The sequence below is a fragment of the Python bivittatus genome, unplaced genomic scaffold, assembly GCF_059951505.1.
Source record: "Python bivittatus isolate LINGU-HERP-01145 unplaced genomic scaffold, Pbiv_v1 ctg000070_np1212, whole genome shotgun sequence".
In the NCBI taxonomy this organism is placed as follows: domain Eukaryota; kingdom Metazoa; phylum Chordata; class Lepidosauria; order Squamata; family Pythonidae; genus Python; species Python bivittatus.
Genome location: NW_028277034.1, coordinates 24658287 through 24681503, shown reverse-complemented (window position 1 = coordinate 24681503; position 23217 = coordinate 24658287). Strand labels below are relative to the sequence as shown.

The following is a 23217-nucleotide window of genomic DNA, read 5'->3' as shown; positions in this document are numbered from 1 at the left end:
GGAAGGACGTCCCTCTTGCTTCACTCTGCAGCGTTCCTCTGCCTTATCAACCTGAGCTTTTCTAGAAGACCAGCAGACCATGTTCTGAAATAGCCAGAGGGACAGGCTACCTCCACTGTGCATTTCTGCTTGGTGACCCATTATTCAGCCAACTTCAGCAGTGGCTAAAACCTCTACCACAGGTGCCTGCCAACCTTTAAGAAGAAAATTGGTGTAGGTTTTTCCCAGCACTGGTGACTTAATTGGGATGGAAAACAAAGCCAGGGGAATCTACCAATCACTGCCCTTAAATTGTCCTACAATAATGCTGGGACCATTGAGGTGGATTAATGTCTGGTATGCTGGCATATTTCTCTGCCAACTCAAGAACTGGGGGAATCCACATTAATGCTACTATGGGGAAAAGCCCGTAATCAGCCAGTTGCCACTCCGCTGTGTGGCACAAATTAACTTTGGATCAAAGGAAGCCCAAGCAAGACATGCCAACTCCAATCTTTTTCACTCCTGATGGCTCTTTTGCTGCTGACAGCAACCTGGGAAATGTAGTACAGAGGCAGCTAGACTTGGAAAGGACATGTTTCTTCTTTGGAAGTAGTTTATTCTTTCTCCCCTGAAACTGTTCATTAGTACCATCTCAGAAGAACTACAGTGGTACCTCGGGTCATGAACTTAATTTGTTCTGCGACTCTGGTTGCGACCCGAATTGGTCACAACCCGAATCAAATTTTCCCATAAGGTTCAATGTAATTATGGTTAATCCGTTCTGACCCCTCTGAATTTGGTCGCCAACCGATTTTGGTTGCGACCCGAATCAAATTTTCCCATAAGGTTCAATGTAATTACGGTTAATCCGTTCTGAACCATATGGTTTTTTTTTTAAACCACAAAAATATGACACAAAGTACAGTACGAAGAGAGAGAACGCTAACCTTGCTCAACGCGACTTCTGGCGTGGAGGACAGGAAGGCGGGTGGGGAGGCGGTTATTGCTTGGAGGGAGAGTCCCCCTCCCTACAGGAAGCCACGACCACGTGTCACAGGAGGGAAAATGGCCGCAGATCCTGTTTGTCACCTGATCCGGTGTTCACAAACGGAAGCAAAATTTTGCGAATGGGTCGTGAACAGAAGCGTTCATGACCCGAGGTACCACTGTAGTTATTTTTCAGGAAGATCAAGTAAAAACACTTCTGTGGACATCAGTGAGTACAAAAAAAAGTGATTGGCTAGCAATGGGGTATATTTTTCCCCAGGCAAAAAGTAAAAAAATCCCTTGGAACAGTGTTTCTCAACCTTGGCAACTTTAAGATGTGTAGACTTCAACTCCCAGATTCCCCTAGCCTTAAAGTTACCAAAGTTGAAAAACATTGGATTGGAAGTATAGGGCCCATCTTCCAAACGATTTTCCTTAAAATTGGTGATTGGTGATGAAAAATCAAAATGGAAGTGCAAAAATGTATTCATGTTTAGGATAGGTTCCTATCTTCCTTAATTTCATCCATGCTCATACATACTGTTTGAAAGGCTTAGGTGAATTTGTTTGTTTGTTAAAATTGGGGAAATGGGTGAACAAAAAAATAAGATGTGTCAGTGCTTTTGAAAAGGTAATGGTATGTGCTCTCTTGTAAGAATTAAATGAAATAATAAATGTAAGAAAGGAAAAATAAACATGTATAAGAGCATGCTTCTTCCCAGTTTATTATATGGAATTGAGATTTGGCTACATTGAGAAATGTAAAAGTAAGTTCAGTGTAATGGGAATTGTATGTAACAAAAGAAGAAGGCATAGAGATAAAATGGTGTTAAATGTATATGGATTGGATAGAAAAGTTAATTTGATGAAAACTCCTTAATCTCACAACACATCTTACTCTCAGACTCAACCATAGTTTCAATACCCTAGTCCATGCTAAATCCAAAAACGCTAGGAAATTTCAGAAGGCCTGGCATTCAGACAAATCAGGCATCGCTAGACACAAACCATATTTACACACCATTCAAAAGAGACAATAAAAAAGCTCAGAAGGAAACAAAAAGACCTCAGAAGGAAACATCCTCTCTAGCAGCCAAAAACCAGATAAACAGGGATTAACATCAGACAAACAAGCAGAAAACCATACTATTTCTTAACCTCAAGGAACTACCAAGGAGAAAACCACACCCCCACCAACACTGTATATAAACAGGGAGCAAACCCCACACTCACTCATACTGATGATGCTACGTAGTTGGGTAATGAAATGTCCGCAAGCAAACAAGCTCAGAGAGCAACAAGAACTCACAAAACAATGTACACTACATTATTAAATACTAGCATCAACCACTAGATGGAAATATAAACATTCTTGATGGAATGCCCAATATGAAATTATGTTCTCATGTTTGTTTAATCTAAATTCTGCCTTTCATTAAACAAGGCATTGTAAATATTTTTCCAACCTCCCCTCCCCCAGTTTTTTTTTTAAACTCAATAACAATCATGTGAGGTTAGGAAGAAAAACAAAATCCAAAGTTTGCCATTACATTATTTTTATAACTGAAATGTCACAAAAGTAATCATCTGGCCAGATAGGATGAGAAGGATGGAACGGGGGAAGAAGTAGGAAAGTTTTATTTTTGTTAAAATGGACCTAATGTTGATAAATTAGTTTTAGTCTCTTGGACCTTAATCCAACACTGCAGTCTAACTACAATGTAATATTGCCATTGTATCCAGTTCATGATGTGCACTGTGCAAGTGAGCTGGAAAAAATATAGCAGTTCACTAATGGCTCAGAGCAGAATTCACAAGGGACTCACCAAATAGAAAATCTGAGAAGTTGCTTCAAAATTATAATCAAAGAAAGAAGATGTGTGTCTTCAGTAATGGCTCAGGAAGGTTCACCTCCACGAGCAATAATGCAGCTAGATGTTCCTCCTGTGAGCAGATTCATTCTGTGTTTGTGGTACACTGTTAAGCAATTCCAAAATCCAAGTTAAGCATTGGCTTAGTTGGCACACTGGACAAGCCACCACAAGCCACGGTTTACAAACTACAGTATAATGACCAGAAACCACACTAGGATGTGTGTGAATTCTGCAATGCCTTAATTGGGCCAGCACAATTAAGAGCCAGCACAGCTACTATTTAACACTTTCTATGTAACAATTACTGATCCCATCTAGTATTGTGCCAAAATCTTCCAATTCATAAAATTATTTTTCTTTTGAGAAAGAAGTTGTTACTACTTCTTTACTTTGGTGTTTTTAGATTTCTTTGAATGGTATTTTTTACCATTTTCACATGAATTAGTGGATAGTGCTATTACTATTCTTCTGATTATTCATCTCCTTGTCAGTCCCCACCATCCCAAACTCCTGAACTAAAAAGTCCAGTGATAGGAGTTCCTTCATGATACTGTCCTTTAGGATTGTATGGGGAAGTAGAAAGATTTGTTGCAGAATGTTGAAGAGATGCTTGTACAATGAACGTCAAGACATTTACATGTACTTCTTGGCCATTTAATGTATGTGAGTGAAAGAACCTTATATCACCCCCATGAGAAGTTTACTGACATTTTCTTTATCTTTGAGTGAAAAAGCTGAAAGCGGTTTCTTTTTCCATTCAGTGAGAATGATGAAAAAAAACCCTCCCCATGTAACTTTGGGAAGAGTATGATTTGAAAGATGTTGGTGCCCCCTACTGGAGATTTTAATAAGAGCTGGGTAAGGAAAAAAACCTACCTATGTATTAGAATGCATTTCCTCCTTATCCTGCTGCTGGTTAAGACCAGATTAACTGAAATAAGGTTTATGAAAGAAAATTCATGCAAACTGACTTCATATAGGAAGGGAAACATCTCAGAATAGTTTTGACAAACTTGCAGTGATCCAAACAAATGGATAGAACTTTATTGGAATAGGTTATGAGCTTAAAAATATATTTTTAAATAGATCTGTTAAGAAGTTGTCACAGTGCTCTCTTAAACTGGCTGATTTCTTTCTTTCTCCTTTCCTCTCCTGCACAAACTGTGCTGGGTTTGTGTGCTTCCTCCATGTGCACAATTTTAGTCATGCCACGGGCAGAAATTGGGGGGAAAAGACTCTATGGGGTGCAGCCTTTACATTTTTTTTAATTGCTATTCTTTCCCAATTTGCAATTCCCATCATTCCCAGTAAGGCAATTAGTAACTATTGTCTTATCCTAATATCTCTGGAGAGCAGCCAGGTTGGGAGAATCTGGGTTAGGCTCTCATATTTGCAGGATGGAATGGGGTGGTGATCCTTGCTGGAATCATGTTTCTTCAACCAGACATAGTAATGCAATTTCAACTCAAGTTTAGTTTCCACTTGTTATGTCAGCCAACACAGCAGTGCAACTACCTGCCTGCCTCATACCTGCCTCACTGGCCACTCTGGTAGAAGCACCAGATCCTGGAACCAAAAAGTTAAAGAGGACTTTCAGAGGACAGGACAGGAGAGTATTTGTTATAGGGGTTCTGGCTGTGAGGCGTAGAAGGCCCCATGTGGCCTGGAACCTGAGTGGTTGTAAAGGTGGAGGGTGAAGTCAAAGCCCTTTCTCTAGGCAGCATTTTATTTCCCAAAGTTGTTTAATGCTTCAGTCTTATATTCTGAAACTACTTATTACCCCAGTGCAGATGTTCGTGATGCAAAAATAGAGTTCTATTCCAAAATGTATTTTTTACATCATATCTTAACAGAAATCCAGGTACATATACAGTATAGTGAAACTACATCTAATTGCTTTCTGCAGAAAGTAAGGAATTTATTAAGTCATCCAGCAAAAGTAATACAAATGCCTTTTGTGAAGCATTCTTGTAACTTCTCACTATCTCATAGTGAGAGCTATGATGTATAGGTGCTGTAAAACAGGACAAAACCAGCATTTTTTTAAAAAAAAAAAAACCTTCTCTAAGCAACCACAAGACAAAGGAGTACTACTTTTTAAGGTTTTTTTTTTTTTGCTGCATTTGTAATGAATTCATTTCAGTAAACTGGTGGGCAGTTAATTCTCCCTTTTAATTGGATGCATTTCATTGTCTGGCCCAGTAGAAGAAAGCCTGCATTGCTTTCAGCCCCAGTTGCTATGAGATTTCTCCTAGAATTTTCCCAAGTATTGATGTCAAGCTGACTGGGTCTGTAGGTGTCTGGATCTTCCTTTTTCCTCTTTTTGATGTTTGCCCTCCTTTAATCATCTGGCATTTCATGAGTTCTCCAGGATTTCTCAAATGTACAAAGTTTCAGCCAAAAGCACAGTAACTTCAGAATTTCATTTGTTCCCAGTTATTTAATCTTATTCCAAATAAATACAGTAGGTATTAGGGTTGATCAAAGAAGTGATGCTTCACGAAGTAACTGCTATAAGCAAAGCCACCTTCCTTGAAACATTGAGGCAACTGCACCCTCCAGATGCTCAGCCTGGCTGCCTGATGACTTTCCCCAATCGTCTCTGCATTTGCACACATGCTCAACTGCTTGCTTCACCATCAGTACCAGGAGTGAAGCAATGCATGTACAGGTAGACGTAGATATTTCCCATCTGGGGGAGATGGGCAGCGTATAAATGTAATAACTTGGAAAAGATCGCAAAGCAGGCTACTAAGCCTTCTAAAAGATGTAGATGCCTGAGTGCATTGCCCAGCCCCAACAGATATTTTTATCCATATTTCTATGAGTTTCAGTCCTGTCCTTTCATCTGTCCTTCAGTGGCCTAACAGAACTCGTACATTCTTCTCAGAGAAGGCTGAGCCAAAATAAGAGTTGGTATTTAATGTATGGCCTCTTTACATCAAAGATGATACACTAATCTAATTGGCAGAGTAATTTGTTGACCTTTCTAAAGTCTTTTGTCAAGAACTGCAGGCCGTTTGCAGTAGAAATCTCACAGAGTACCTTAATTCTCAGAATGCTGCTTTATCTTGGAATCAGCTATTCAGCTTTTCATCTTTATATATAGATGTCAATACCATTTCTCTGGCTTTTAAATGTATTCCTCTTCAGATATTTGAGATGGTTCCCTTAGGATCTATAATATCAGTGACAGCTGTGTTGTGTGAACAGATCATAGCAACAGAACCCAGCTGTCTGCCAAACAGATTATTTCTTTTTCTTTCATGACCATATTTTAAAACAATCTTAAGAATAGAAAGCAACAAGAAATCAAGAAAGAAAATGGGAAGAAGAACTGAAAGATTAGTGGTCTAATAACAAAACGAAACAAACAAAAAAATCCGGGAATGTGGTCGTACTCTTTCAGACTAACAGGCATAAGTTTTTGTGAGCTAGCTAAAGCTTATGTCTTTTAATTAGTTTTGTTAGTTTGAAAAGGTGCTACCAGATTCCTTCTGATGTTGGGCTACCATAGACTAATATGGATCTTTTCCTGCAATGTCTAATAATGAACAAGAAAGCATTATGGGCCATCTTGAAAGTATCACAGTGGGTTTGTAAGGGAAGTTTCCTGCACCCTTCATGTGTAAGGCTCTGTTGGAACATTTCCCAGCAATGTTGACAAAAATGTATGAAAATGCCTGTGGTTTCTTCTTCATGATTTAATTGATGTGTTTTCCCGTCATATGAAGAGTCATTTTAGCAGTCTTGCTGCATCGTCAGATTGAGCCCAGTCACAAGATTTACTTCTGCCCTGTTTCTAAACAAACAGGAACATTTATCTTGTGATTTTCTTAATTCATCTGAATTTTTGTAGTCAAGAACTAGTCATCTAAGAGACAATATGCATAGCTGGTATAACAGGCTTGGATCTGAAATTCATGAAATTGAAATGCTTTCCTTCCTCCCACCTGAGTATCTTTATTAGCTTTGAGACAGGTTCATCTACTCTACTGAAATGAGCCAGAATGTCAGCAAACAGCAAACATCAATTTGGCTGTCCATTTAAAATATAACTGGTTTATGTGGAAGAAAAACAGCTGGATTTGAAACTAGCTTATGAATGGATAAATATAAATTGGACCTAATTTCTCCCTGAGGATCAAAGTATATTATCCATGGAAATCTAAAGCATTTTTGCAAAGAGATCACTGGAAAATTCTTTATTTAAATGAAGAAAACATGTCACTGCTTTTAATCTTAAATTACAAAGAAGCTCCGATTGTGGAAATTATACAGAAGTACATATATATGTGTGTATATGGTATGTGTGATTTGAAATATTATTCACTTTCATTCTTGAAGATTGCAGCCATTTCATTTTCCTATTGTATGTGTACTGTTCATTTCAATTGTTCTACAGCTAGTCCTTGACTTATGACCACAATTGGGACTGGAATGTCCATTGCTAAGCAATACGGTCGTTAAGTGAGTCATGTCTGATTTTCCCTTTTTGCCATGGTCGTTAAGTGAATCACAAGTCATTAAGTGAATCATATGGTTAAGCGAATCCAGCTTCCCCCATTGACTTTGCTTATTGGAAGTCCCCAGGAAGGTCACAAATGGCGATCACATGACCCTAGGATGCTGTAACCATCATAAATAATGCTGGTTGCCAAGTATCTGAATTTTGATCACATGACCATGGAGATGCTGCAACAGTCATAAGTGCAAGGACTGTTCATAAGTCACTTTTTTCAGCACTGTCATAACTTTGAATAGTGATTAAACGAATGGTCGTAAGTCGAGAACTACCTGTGTTACTTATTTAAATTCTTCCTTTTTATTTTTTTTAATAGTTCCAGAATGGTTATCAATGGATGCAATCCATTTGCCAGTGATATCAGATTGGGAAACTAAACTTGGAGAACATGCGGCAATGGCAAAATTGACATTATATATTCACAATAGAAGCTTAACTAAATTTAAGCAAGAATGCCATCCTTATATATCGCATATTACACAACAAAACAAACTTAGATACTTAGAATATGGCTCCTAAAGAAAAAAAATAGATGAAAGAACTTAAATAGAAATCAAAAACAATTTCTAATACTTATAAATATATTGACTGCAATTACCAGTTGGGGCACAGTAGGAGGGAAGAATATAATTTGTGATCAAGTAGGTTTTTTTAATAATATTGTTAATGATTTTTCCCTTTTTCCTTGTATATCAATATTTTTTTCTTTGTGACTACTTGTATTTACTTTCTGAATAATAAAAAAGACTAAAAAATGGATGAGATCCAGAGTTAAAATATTGAGGTCCCTGAAATCAGTGGGATTTGGGGAGGGAGGGATGTCTATTCAACCATTTCTTATTTGTAATTAATGCTGCAACCTCCTGTGTTGTGCATTCTGGGAAACACACAATTCTACCAGAAGTGGCTGCTGAATTAAATTTCTTCTACTGTAGCTGCTATGAGAAACAGTTTTTAATTTCCTTTTCTCCCCAATACAAAGAGAGATTGATGGAGGAAAGATGTGAAAATTCAACTGAATGGATTCCATTAAATTCCATGGATTTTTGTAGATTATATTTTGTAGCACCCAGGAACATTATGCGAGATGATTTCAAGTTTTGCTGTTCTGAGAAATCTAGTTCAACCAATACATTTGTTAAGAAAAATGTATGACACTTATCAGATATTTTTTATTAAAAAATCCTTGCAATAAAATTCGTTAGAATTCACAATCCTTTAGGTTTTACAGTTGCAATATTTTACTAATACAGAATAACACAGTATCACATATTTACATTATAATTCTCTACATAACAAAAATAGCCATGTTTTACTACTGAGTAATGTTTTCCTAGTATTTCTCCCAACTCCTGCTGAGTCACTGTCTAAACTGAAAAGCACAGAAAGGCCAGTGTGTGTGCCTCTTGATCTTAGGCAAGTCCCTTTATTGATAGTGTCCGACTCCCACATTTTCCAAGTGATATAAAGTGCATTGGAAGGGAAGGTGAGAGAGATAAGTAATGGGATATACTAGTGACTGAAATATAGCTGCAACACTTAGGAAAACAAATTCTTCACAAACCACTGGTGCATTGCATAGGCATACAATCCACATATTATGGCAAAAAAAGACCTTTTTTTAAAGAAAGACTTCGCCTATGCAAACGTGAATGGGCGATCGTGATGATTTCCGTCCTTCCTCTCTATTTTGCGAAAGGTGAAGAATGAAGGCTCGGCTGTAAGTTACTGTGCTGGATTGTTTTCCACTGTCAAACCAGGGGGGAAAAAAAGAATTATATCTAAAATTTAAAAGATGAGTATGTTTTTACAGGAGGCTTACTCAACAAAAGCAAAACTCATGAAAACGAAAACAAAAACACACCTCCCCCAAAACAAGCATTCTTTTCTATTTCTTTACTTCTGGTTTTTCTGTTTAGTACAATCAGTTATACAGCACTTCACAATATTAGCATGATTGAAAGGCCAGCCTCTTTGCAAGTACAGGAACTTGTCCTTCTCTCACATTTGGAATGCCAAGAACAGATTACTCGTTCTCCTGATTTTCTTAGCCACCCCTGACTTCTTCAGAATATTGGCTTGCTAGTCATCAAGAAACTGGTCAGCCCACACACTCACTCTATTAATCCTGACAGCTCTTCCTCCAGGCAGGTGTTGCTAACATGGATGGCTCCACCCACAGCAGGACTGCTGTCATTCAAATTGGAGATAATGTTTTGTCCACTTGAACAAGGCAGAGAGAAAGGTCAAAGCCAAACCATGCTTCTTTGTTATCTACAGTCTGTTTTCTTCTGCCATTTATAGGAGCCAGGATGCCAAAATGATGCTTGTTTGCTAATAAGCCGAAATTCTGAAGAGTTCTGGCTTGCTGTGTCTATAAAACCATTCGCTATTTTTAAACTGGTTTTAGAACAGTTATCAATTTTTAAACAATGAATTAATGCTACAACTGTTAGATGAGTGAAAGAGGAAATGGCCTTATGGCTTCACAGAATGCTAGGCAATCAGCACAGAGCTGACTCCAGCTTTAAACAGAAAAACAAAGTTTTTCCTGAGCACAATTCTTAAGAGCAAACAGTACACCTGAATAAAATTCAGCAAGTGTGCTGTCAGAACAGGCCCCTCATTCAAATTATATAAACTGGGATATATTCCAAATCCAGCAGGTAGAAGCAAACTCTTTTGCTGGAAAACAAATTGCAAAAAAGTGTTTTGCAATTAGAAATAATTTAAATGCCACTATTTAAAAGGAATTTCTCTAGTTTTTTTTTTTATTGGCATTTGCTGGTATAGTATTCAGTCTTCATTATGATACAGCAGGAGAGAACTTTGGAGCAATTACTGTAAACCAAATATTTTTGGCTTATTGATGAAACTCTTTATCAAATGTTTTTGTGTTTATAAAGTCCTTTAAATAAAAAATATTTTTGAGAAATGGATGGAATGTACAGTTTGACAAGTACAAAATTATTTTATAAGCTCATAGGTACAAGGAACATCTTGCTATAAAAATAACAGCCCTTCCCACCCACCCAAATCAATCCCTGCTTTACATTTTATTATATTTATAAAATGGTAAATACCTTCATCAGGTGACTTAACCATGAAAACAGGAAGAAAGGATGATACTATGTACATGTAAAAAAACATTTTGATATTTCACATCAGTAACAACCATTACAGCAAAAGAAATGGGTAACATTTGATGCCTTCAAAACAAACAAACAAGGTAGAAAAGAAGCAAATGGGAAGAAAAATGTTCATTCTCTTCTTTTTGTCCTGTCTTCCACACATTCATTCTTGTAAGATGCATTTTGAAAAGAAATTATTTGCTGAGGATGACATGCTATAAATATTAGATTTTTCAAGAGGCCTCTTTCATATGCTCAGTGCAATTTCCCTTTCATCTTTTTTATAATAGTGGACAACAGTCCCTTTCCTCAGTCCCACTTGTTATGAATCAGCATTTTTACTGGTGAAATAATTTCTGACTACTGTACTGAAGCAACAGATATATTAAGAGAGAAGTTCTAAAAAATGAAACTTTCACAGCAGAGGGCATTCCTTTGCTATGTAACTATTAGCAAACACCATCTGCTAGGCAAAGACCTACATGCTAAAAATTATCTTACATTATTATTATTATTATTTGGATCAATTGCTTCAGTTAAAAAAAGGAAAACAAAGTTTGTTACAGCTCAGTCTTTTTTGCTGTTTTTATATCCTGCCTGCTTATAACAAACACATCTATTATAAACAGAAACGCTGCATTAAAGCTTTCTCAGCTGCAACCCTGTGTATGAATACTTGGGGAAAGTCTCAGTAGATATGGAAGTACATCTGAGTCAGTCAAATGCAGAGAGGATCTTTACATAACTCCCGGCACTATCTGGCATTTGTACCTGTGCGTATATATTCTGTCCTCTGAACTGTGTTTTCCTTTACTAGACTGTTGACTCCTCTTGTTGACAATGGAAGCACATTCAAAAGCAAGATTTCTCTTCCAGCTGTCTTTAACCCAAACTATGTTTCAAGTAGATACTGGAAAATGCATCTGCTCTGAGCTTGCTCCACATACTTGTTGGCAAAAGTACACTCAAGGTGAAAAACTGGCAGTGACACTGTGTCTAATGACTATGAGGCAGTTTCTATTGATGGCATGCTAGAAACACTTAGTGGGAAGTGGGGTGTGATTTCTCAAAGAGCTACAGAAAAGTAAAATCTCAGGTTTTTCACAGACTTTATACTGTGCAAACTTACAATGGAACTACTCTCCCTAGAGAGTAGACAAGAACAGGGAGAGGTTATAAATACTACTGGAAGCTCATACTGAAAATAAGTCTGTTCTTAATACTGGTGAAGTTATTAGAATTGTGCACTGGCAGAGACTGTTCTGCATTATTAAATTTGATTAAATAGATGTAAGTTCTCATAAAAACAGCTGTATATAGCAACAACGCTGGCAAAAGACTTTGCTGTCTACGTTACAGATAAGTGAGTTCCCCCTCCTGCATTTCATGTGCAATAGCTGAATGACTGAGAGTTCAGTCGTGATGGACGGGTCTTACTTTAACAGTTATAATGCCACCTGAGGACAGTATGGTCATTCAAGATACATGCAGTTCTGCCTTCCAACATGTTACTATTATCACCCGGTTGACCATCAGCATGCAGTCCACATTTAAATCATACAGCTACAGTATGATAATTATTTCTCTCTTCTATGCTTTTAGTGACAGAATGGATTTAGAAGTAGAAAGCCAAGCCAAGAAGCTTGGGGGTCCCCATGGGGTTGCAGTCCGTTCAATAGTTGGTGGGGTTTAAGCAACTAGTGGGCAGTTCAGAGCAAAAAACCATTAGCTGCTTCTAATATCCCTTTCCTCCTCTTTCTGACATCTCTCTCTCTGTCTGCTTCTCCCCTATTCATTAGGCTGGGGCACGTTGTCTTGCCAGAACTCTAAACTGACTATATACAGAAAACTATATCAGATTGAGGGCCATTATTTAGGTGTCTTTGCAATTTTATCAGATTCTTAATATACATTTCTATGGATACACCTAAAAGTCCATTGTGTTTAGAAGATAATATTTAACTGATTTTCTGGGCTATTCTATTGCATTTAATATCAATTATCAGGTAAGACGTCTACAGTAAATTACAGATTGGTTACTGTAATTTAATAATAAATCAGGAAACATTCGTTAGCTTTAGTTCACTGGCACCAAGCACATTCTTAGACGGCCAAAAAACAAAAACCACCAAGGTTCAATTACTGTTTTCTTCAGTTCAAAGGAAGAAGTTACAGATGATACAGAATGTCTTTTGTTGAAGTACTGCTAGTCTGAATAAGTGACACTGAGAGAAAGCATCTTCCTAAAGCAGAGCACAATGTCAGTGTTTCACATTTTCAAAAGTACATGTGTGGTTTTTGAAGATTCTGTAAATATTGGACTAGAGTATTACATACTTTTCCCTAATTTGCTACATTGGAAAAGAAAAACAATCAGACTTAGTGCAAGGTCACAATGCTATTCTGTTAGCCATCTACCTACCACCAGTTATGGGAAAAGAATGGCCTTTACTGCTTAGAATAATATGTCAGTGATGTTGTTAACCATCAGATAGCATGGAAATGGTTGAAGTGAGACAGGAGGAACACAGACAGGTCTAGGGACAGTTCACAAGCTACCATTACTTTTGATTATCATAAGTCAGCTTTGCAAATGTGCTGGATTCAGGTGGACAACATGGTTTAATATGGCTACAATTAAGCAGAGTCAGATAGGCACACTTACTTATGATGCTGCAACACTGTAGGTAACATAAAGCTGGACATGACTGTGTAGTAAAGCCATGTTGAAAGCTGACCCTACAAGACTGAGACTGTCTTTTGCCCCTGTCTTATTAATATAGTATCTGACATGTCATGGAAATGAATTAAACTGAAGAGATGGTTGCCTTATATTTTTAGACAAGAATATACTGGGACAGTGAATAGCCTCTTCCAAGATTAAAGCAACTACATCTTTATAGTCTGACATGTATGTTTTCACAGGCACAGTTAACAAAATGTGGCAGCACAAGTTATACCCACAAAGATTCTTTGTATTACTAGAGGAGGGTTTAATCTTCCCTGATTTGCATCGAACAGCAATAAACAGAGGACTCATGTTCCTAGGACATGTTATTTTAAAGTCAAATGAAACTGCATCAGTTTGTTGGAGGTTCCTCATTAGGCTTCATGGAGATGGGGCAGACTGATCTTTCTCACTGCTGCTTTGTTGAAGATAATGATCTTAAAGCGACCAATCTGCTTTCTAAATTATAGCTTCGGTGCTTATAATAAATCAGATGCAACACCAAACCTTGATACAATGTGAAAACTGTTGCTCCCATGTACTCTGACTTTCTCCTTGCACTATTCACAGGGCCAAGACTAGGTTTCACAAGACACTCTCATCCCCCATCCTGAACAAAGAACAATGGAAGCGGATGGTATCCTCAACACTTTCCATTTTTGGGTTGAATGCCCATCCTTAGCACTGTCCCGAGTGGCATTTGGTAAGATATGCTGGAGTCCAGAAGTATAGAAAGAAATGGCAGGAATGATGACATTTGGACTAAAAGGTTTCCAATTTCTTGTGGAACATGATAAGCCGTGCTAAATGCCAAAGCTTGGCCATTCTTTCATTGCTCAGTTTCCTCTTCTCATTTAGTAGCAAATTAGGAAAACTAATGGCAGTGAGGGGAAAATCAAGAGATATAAGGAGAAGAGTAGCAAGACAGTACATGGGATCATTTATTTTGGAAGTTGGCAAATCTCTGTTTTTAAGGATTTAATACTGCTGTTATTTCTGTCTTTGGATTCACCAGCTGGAGGCTGATACAGAAAAGTCAGATGTTGAGATTTAGAAATTTATGGGGCTAAAACCTCAACTATCGAGCGAGGTTGGAATGTGCAGTCTTTTGGTAAAGAAACAATACTTGGATCAAATGGTAATTTAAGGTGGAAAGGGCCTTTTGCTGCTACTGTCATTACACAGGTATAAATCAGGAATAGTTCCTGATCTATAGCCAGTTACCCAGGATCCATCAGGTAGATCTAGATCTATGTTTTGCTCACCTCTGAATGAATTCTTACAGTACTGTTCTACTACAGAAAGAAAAAATAGAGTCTGTGTCTGTTCAGTTTTTAGTAACAAGTTACTGTATTACCTCTGTTTATCTGCTGTGATTGAAATCACTATTCTTATTGTAAGAAGTAATGGCTTAACCTTCTGTGACAGAAAATAAGATGAAAAGTCCTTCTTGAGTACTTTGATTAAAATACACATTGTTCTTCTGCATAAATAGCACGCCCCATTAAGCGATAGCATAATACAAAATCGCTTAAATTCCAACAGCTAATGGCACTTATTTTCAACATACATTATTTAGAGTAAAACACACAATTCTTAGTGAATTTGCTTTTGAATGTTTCAGTTTTCAGTTATGATTCAGAAATAGGATTATGAATAACCATCTTTTCATTTACATCTAAACTTGTCCCGGAACCAGTAAAAGGTTTAGCCTGCATATTCCACATCAGGAGCATAAACAATAACAAAAGGTGTTTGTAGCATATTTTCACACATGATAATAAAACTGCCTGAGACCTTCTAAATGATTTTAAGGTGAATTTAAATGTGCTATAATCAGTTTGTTTAAGGGGTATGCAGGAAAGCAGTTCATTCTTAGTATAGTTTTACTCTCTTCTAGGAATGAAAAGATCTCTCTGAATTGGATTACTGGTTCTTTGTCCAACAATATTAAAATGGAGTTATGTAAATAAAGATTAGGCTATATGTGAGTATCCTTTCCCACATAAGTTGAGACGTTCCTTGGAAACTGGGAAAACTGTCACTTGTAAAATAAGAGTAACTAACAATTATGTTTATTCTTGGGGATAAAGTGATTTTTCAAGGTATACTTTATGTGATAAACAATCTCAGTCTGTTGGTAACAACCCTAAACTACCATAGCCCCTGCTGCTTTTCTTCAACATGGTTATTTACTTTCCATCTAACCACAAATACTATCAATGAATTCCACTCATTCATAGGTCAGAAAGTTCATGGGAAAGCTTACTTTCTTTTTTTAAGTGAAGCTAATTTCAAATCAATTATTATGAAAGCCATTAAGGCATGAAGAGTATGTAGTGGTAGCAAAAGGCTACATGTACTAGTTGACCTTTAATCTCATTCTGATTATTGTCTTCACACATCTTCTCTCACTTGGAAGTCATATATCAGAGTCCTAAAGCTCAGAGCAAGATCCAGCAGGATTGTATAGCAATTTGCCAATCTCAATCAAACCAGCCTCTGTTCTCCTGTCTGGAAGACCCTGGAAGCCCAGATCTCCAAGCCCCGGGAATATCTTAATAAAAAGAGTCTTCAAATCAAGTCAATGTCTGGAAGCACCATTTCTTCCCGAAGCCATGCTTTCTTCATGTAGAAAATGCCTGGCATTCATACACTTTTGTGACCCACCATAATATTCAGATTTCTGAAGTGAATACTTGAATAAGCTTGGGTTAATGAGAAGAAAGAAAAATAATGTCCATCAATGTCAGCTATCATCACCTTATGGTATCTTTTTTCTTCCTTTTAAAAAAAAAGTAGAGGGGAAAAAACCAAACCGTCATTTCAGTTACATGGTTCTGAGCCACCAAGCAGGGGCATAATTCTTCTGGCACATGGGTTAGAACAGTACATTTTCAACTTCCATTTTCAATGAAATGAACAAATGTAATTGATAATGAAACTGCATCCAGGCAGACACATCTGTTGCTATTGCTTTTCATGACCATCCCAGAATAGAATTAACTGGAGTTCACAAAATATTCTGTATGTCTGTGCAGGTGCATATAGTTACATATGTGCACATGTGTATATGGGTATTCATGTGTACACAACTGACCCAAATCTTACATATGTGCACATGTGTATATGGATAATCATGTGTGTACCACAACTGGTTTCTTCTTCCTGCTACTGCCCCTTAGTCTAATAGAAGGGTGTTTTGATAGTTTTCTTTCTTTCAGGATTTCACCTCTTCGCAGTCTTGGTCAGTAGAAAGTTCCACATCAGAGAGTCCAACCTCCATTGCCATAATCAATGAAATATCTGAATCACTACTGACTGCTGGTTCTTGCTCACCTGAAAGGAGAAAATAAGTTTAGAGGCGGTCTTTCATCATTTAAAAATCATTGTTATCATTCTGTTGTTATCATTTGACTTTAAATAAGAAATCTTGCCAAAGCATAAGTCCACAATATTTTTACAACAAGATTGACACTTGCATTTGAATGGCATGATGGAGGCTATACTTCCAAAGATATATAGATTCAGGACAAAACATTATTAGGTTTACTTCCTGCATATTCAATTCTCACAAGATACAATTTGGTGGCAAGTGGAGGTACACTGGAAGCTTTGGGGCAACACATGGAGTTCTGGACCCTTAAGTTAGACACTCCTGATTTGTCCAATTAATCAATTTATCTTGTCTGTCAGAGGTGTACAGATGGTAGATTGGTATATAATCTGCAGTAAATTAATAAGAATTATTACACGAAACTGGCTTTCCAAGGTCTACTGTAGTCCTTTCTCATTTCTCAACCTTTCTCAACAATTGAAATGTGGGTCCTTGACTTTTTCTTCCAAGATCAATAAAACCTTAATCTTTTGCAAATCTATGCCAGGTTCCTTTCAGGCAAAAACAGAAACAATCCCACAAACATGACTGCAGATTTCTGTGCATTCATATTCAGTTTTGTTTTTTAAGATTCCACTAGTAGAAGTGAAACCTTTTATTTGTCCTAAATTCCTTCTAAGACTCTCAGATTAGATGGAAAATGTGTTAGCAATTCCCCTGCCATACTCAACAACAAATCCACATTTGTTCTTTCAGCACATTCCCTGGAAACTGGCTGCCTTACATTCTTCCTACAGTCTCTGCTTACTCAGAAGGAAGCAGCTACCCAGTTATCCACAGTCAATGACTCTCAGGGGAGAATCCTTACAATCAGCAGTTATTTAGATGATGTTTTCACTCTCATAGCTGCCTCTTCACAATCCCTCAGATCACGCAGCTTTTCTGGTTACTCTCTCTCCTTCCTTGCATTTTCCTCCACTGCCAACTCTTATTTGTAATTCCTGTTCACTTCTTCAGTTAATAACAATGCTCATATTAGTAGTACAAGAAGTAACACATCTTTCAATTTCATCCTCAGCTTTCCTATTGTGGATTTGTAATGTGGCTTCAAGCCATGGTCATGAAACATAACATGTAAGCTATGTTACCCAGCTTGGATTCTTCTTGCCACCTGCTCCTGAAGTCTAGGGCTGGGGCTTGATGCTGTGTTATTTGTGTTACTTTTTTTGGACATATGTAGGCAAACACATATGTTGGCAGACACATATTATGTACATCTATGCCAGAGTCAGATGATATTGAGAAAAGTCATGTCCATCTTTTATTATCTATTGGAAATAAAATGTCTAATTAAGCAGAATAGCAAGTATATTCTTATCATCTGTTCTACTTGCACGCATGTTGAGATTCATTCCAGTTTGTTCACTTTTCATTTATTATAAATAAGTTTTCCAACAACGCTACCATATAGTATCAGCATGTAGCCACTATTCTATGTTTCTCTTACAGTTTTCTTGTCACCATTGCCTAGACCAAACATACAGAATTAGCTTTAAAACTGCCTCATACACAGTTGCCTTGACCTCAGAAGTGATCTGTTTTTTACTTGCTCCTTCCACTATTAGTATCAAACTAACTTTCTGGCTTTTGGTACATTCAGCTATCAAATCACTTATATATCTAGGGAAAAATCACTTTGGAAGTAAATCACAGATTCTGGATTAATTCTGAAGGATACTCTTTCTAATCTGAAATGAGCCTAGGGTCACACATATAAGCATACTTGCTTACTTACAAATGAATCCCCAATGATTTCAAAGCAACTGATATATTTAAAATAGAGGAGGGAATAAGTGAAACTAAATATTTGAATAGATGCACTGATACTTTTTCCAGAAATAAAAATAGAGCATTTGGGCTTAATTGTATTTTTCTTTATTGATTGTTTACAGATAATGGATACAAAGTTGGTAGTTTACTTTCTTGAAAATTTCAGATGGGCCATCCCATTACTTTAATACTCAAAAATATTCTGAAGCAGAAAGATTCAGTTCCTTTAATGGAGTAATTATCTCACTTGTAATTTCTTATGTGCTCCCCCCCATAAATAAAGGAAACATGAGAGAAAATACAGCTGGAGAAGTAATCAGTGGAAACACCAGGGCAGGCTTTCCTACTCTGGTGTCTCCAGAAAAGGTGAGACCTCAGTTGACAGGTTTTCTAGCTAACTTTGGCTATGCTGGCTAGGAATTCATGGAATTTCAGTCAGAAGATATTCAGAAAGATTATACTGGGGAAGACTGCAGTGGGGGCTACAAGGAGTTACTGTGGCTGATGTAAGCCTACCATGAATGACGTTACAATATGACAGTTCTGCATCAGGTGATAGATTCCCATTTCGGTTACAAAATCTCCTTCTCTAAGATGATCATCAGTTTCTAAAAAAACCTCAATTTAGGAATTAATTGTGATTGCATTTTACATTGAGTAGCTGCAAGGTGACTTAAAGCATGTGCATCCCAAAACTCCTGAGGCAAAGAAGATAATCCATTGCATCAGACTCTGCATAGTCTGCCTAATTTGTTTCCCTCCAAACAGAATATAGCTTCCTGGGACCAGACCTTTTTTTAATTGTGACTTATGGATAGTCAATTAGAAAAGACTCATGGAAGATTGGTTTTGTATATGGTAACTGCAGCAAAATTACTATGTGCACAAAGATGGAGAAATACTGAAACACCCACAATGGAGGAATGGGTTGTGAAGATGACAGAATTTGAAGAAATGGCAAAACTGACCTGTTTGATCAGGGATAAAACAATAAGTACTTTTATAAAAGACTGGAAACCTTTTATGGACTTTTTACTGAAAATGGAAAATAATGAAATGGCGAGTTCCGGATTTGCCGATTGAAAAAAGCGTTGAATATGGGACAGAAGGGAACCTTGTAATGTCATTTCAAAGAGGGAGGAGGTTGTAACTGCTGTGAAGAAGATCGGAAGTCGCTTCTTTAATTATCTTTCACCTTTTTCTTTTCCTACTAGTATTGTTTTGTGCACTTATTCTTTTTTTCTTTCTAACTTTTCTTAATATATTTTTCATGTTTATCTTTTACTTCTGTAAAAATCTTTAATAAAAATTTACCAGGTTTGAAAGGTTAGTATGAACATATGAAATAGCCATACTCCTTTCATTCAGATATCCGGCAGCCCTTGTGCAAAGTCAGGTCGGCTTCCTACTGGGATTGGAGGCTTCTGGAGATCTGGGCGCAAGGCTAATCTGGGAAGTTAAAAAGCAGCCCATTCCATGGAGTCAAGAAAATATTTGGGGTACAGTAGTATTTATACAGTGTTGGTGGGAGATTAATAACACTCTGATGGAGATAACTTAAACCTTTAAAAATAAAGGGAAAATGTTTCTATTATTATGATTTCTAAAATATTAATATTAATAAACATAAGGTTGATTAGATTTTACATCTGAAGCCAAGTGTAGCATTGATAAACAACAGCAGAATACATTAAATTATTATATGCTAAAGGTTTCTATCTTAAGCTTAATGCTAAGATCTCTACTGTATTGTTACTTATTAGTGTTTTTGCATATTAAAAAAGGAAAAAAAAAACAAATGAAAAAAAACCTATTTGGTATATTACTTCCCCTTTCTTGCACACTACCAATTTGTGGTGTTTATATCCATGTAGGCCTCCTTAGAAATCATACTGTAAGCATTTGTATTTGCTATTACAGGGAAATTATGTTTACTGTACACAGGAAAGTCTTATCTTACCATATTTCATAAAATACATTATTCAGGATTGGACTGGATTATTTGTGAGATCCTCTCTTTAAATATTGGCATCTTCTGTTGTAAGACAATGAAGAAAGACTCACATTTTATCTCCAAGGGAGCTCACCCAACCTGCTGAATGATGCCCTGGCCATGTTTTCTTCATGATAGCTGAGAGAAATAAGGGTACTTTGAACATTTGCCTTGTTTCAGGGTGAAACATTATTACTGCCCATTCTGACTGAAGTACCAGTCAGACTGTTTTATCCAGAAATACAGAGAGTGAGGAAAAATCTGCCTCCTGTTACAGCGCTTCAGTCCGTAAGCCACAATACTGAGAACAGAGGTATGCATCACTTTCAGATGACATCTTCTTGCCCTTAGGCTGGAGCAGATGTATCTGCACCTTCTCCCTTCTGATGTGCAATCAAACCTCGGTCCCAGTTAGTTTTTCCAAAGCCTCAGGACAATGCAAAGGGCATCATCAGACCAAGAAACCAAAACATGTTGCATAAAACAGCATGGAGGAAGGGGAGGAAGGATTTAAACAAAATTAAAGGAGCATACTTGCAACTTCTTGCACCAGTTCCTTCATCATTCTTTATCTCTTCTTAAAAATTAGCTTGCCTGTAAATCTCATCCCATTAAACTAAAAGCAGACAAAAAAATGTAACAGGCATTTGCGTTTTTCTCTGGAGTAAAGGAGAATTGCACTTCATTTGTCAAATCTGACTCCAGATCTAGGGATTAAGTCAGATTGAATACCCCTGTAGCAACCTATACTAGAATAGGACATTTTTAAAGCACATTCTGCTAGTTACTATAAATATGTGATAATAGACCATACAAGAGTGTGTGTGTGTGTGTGTGAGTGCATGATGACCAAGGTGGCAAACCTACTTATTACTGGCCCTTTGCCTTTATAGGCAAATATTTATAGAGTCAAATGGGTGGAGCTACAAGGACAGTGCAATAGCCACGAAGTTAATCCTACTCCGTAGGCACTAGTGGCAACTACAGCTCTCCAAAGTAACACAGCTACATCTCTTGCTTCATTGAATATACTCCATCCATGCTCTTGAGATCTTCAAAATCTATGCTAGCAACTATGCACAAAGCCCTATCTCATGCAAGTGTCCACTCCACTGACTGCCACTTTCACCTGAAAGAACATCCTTCTTCAACTTTGCCTTTCCTTTAGTGGGCACAGCTGAGTAGCTGATACACAGTACCAACTACTTGAGAATTATTGAAATCCATGGTGATTTCAACCTGGGCATTTCAGATCCATGAAGTAAGAGCTAGGACTGGACTGGCATAAAGGAATTTAAAGCTGACCTTGGGGAATAGCCATTAATGGTGGAAGGACTGGTGGAAGGAAGGACTTGTAGAAGAGATTACACAGTCCTAAGAAAGAGGTAAAGCATCAGAAAAAAAAGCTTAAAACAACCCCACCTTGATTTGTTTAGTTTAAGATGGGACAGAGAGAAGTTGGATAAGCTTTCAAGATTCTGTTATTATGCTCTGTAATTACAAAGTAGCATTCTGGAATCCCTGCAGCATCTGTTTCTTGACCTGGCTCATGTTGAAGGACTGACATCCAGACACCACTTCTTATGCTTCTTCTTTCTCTCCTCAAGGAAGGGATGTAACAGGTCCTTTGCATGAGGCATGTGCATATGGAGGCATCTACAGCTGAAAAGAACTAGCCTTTTACATGACTAATGAAACTGCAACTAGCTAGAATGTGTACATTACAACTTTTTCCAGCCAATATAGTTCATACAAAGTTGAGATATTTGATAGGGCACTTTCTTTCACCGTCTCAAGTGGAAAAGGCCTGAATGGGCATGGATACTTACGGTACAATAAAGTTAAAATTAATGTGGATTTTAAAAATCATTTTCTTAGACATGCCATATCGAGAATATGGCATAGATATAAACCCAGGTTGTGCTTGAAAACACCTCTGTAGATTTCAGCACAAGAAGCATTCCATAAAGAATGAGAAGAGAAACAGCAGGCAAAGACAAATGGTTAACGTTCCAAGAATTATTGGATAATCATCAAGGGGAATATAAGATTAAATCAAGAGAGCATCTAATAGCAGAAGGAATAGTTGTCAATGGTTTCCCCATTTATAGTTTTCAGAAAGATTCAATGTGTATAAAAAGACTTACGGTATGGAGCAAAGAAAGACAGAATTTGAAGTACAATTGTGCACCATTGATAAACATGTAATTGCTAAAAAGTATAAACTTTGGTTAAAATGTGAAACAGAGGAAGGACAGGTTAAAGAATGTATGATAAAGTGGGCTAAGAATTTTGGTTATAATATATAGATGGATCAATGGGAAAATGTGTGGTTAAAAGGGTTGAAATTTACCTTATGTTATAATCTTAAACAGAATTTTTATAAAATAATGTATCATTGGTACATGATGCCAGACAAATTATCTAGAATGCATTAAGGCATTTCAAATGTTTGTTGGAAATGTGAACAACATGAAGGGACACTTTATCATGCTTGGTGGACATGTAAAAAAAGCTAAAAAAAATTGGATTCAGATGTATACTTTGATACAGAGGATTTTAAAGATGAATTTTCAATTGAAGCCAGAACTTTTCCTTTTAGGATTGATGGATAAACAGTTAGAAAAAGCCATGGAAGATTATTTCAGTATACGATTACTGTGGCAAGATTACTACACGCACAAAGATGGAATGATTCAGTACTATCAACCATCGTGAAATGGTTGCTGAAATTGACAGAACTTGCTGAGATGGACAAACTGACTTCTTTGATTACAGAAAAGACAATATCTACATTTATTGGTGAGTGGAAATCCCTTATGGACATTTT

At 37.1% G+C, this 23217-nt stretch overlaps 1 protein-coding gene across 1 annotated transcript in view; it reads right to left on the bottom strand.

Annotated features, from left to right (window-relative positions):
• Positions 1-9577: 9577 nt before the first annotated feature.
• RNF150 (ring finger protein 150) overlaps positions 9578-23217 on the bottom strand; it is an 88953-nt gene continuing 75313 nt past the window's right edge. The window contains exon 7 of the mRNA XM_088132826.1: positions 9578-16566. Within this exon, the coding sequence (XP_087988952.1) occupies positions 16448-16566 (119 nt within the window). The 3' untranslated portion in view covers positions 9578-16447. The remainder of the gene's footprint in view (positions 16567-23217) is intronic.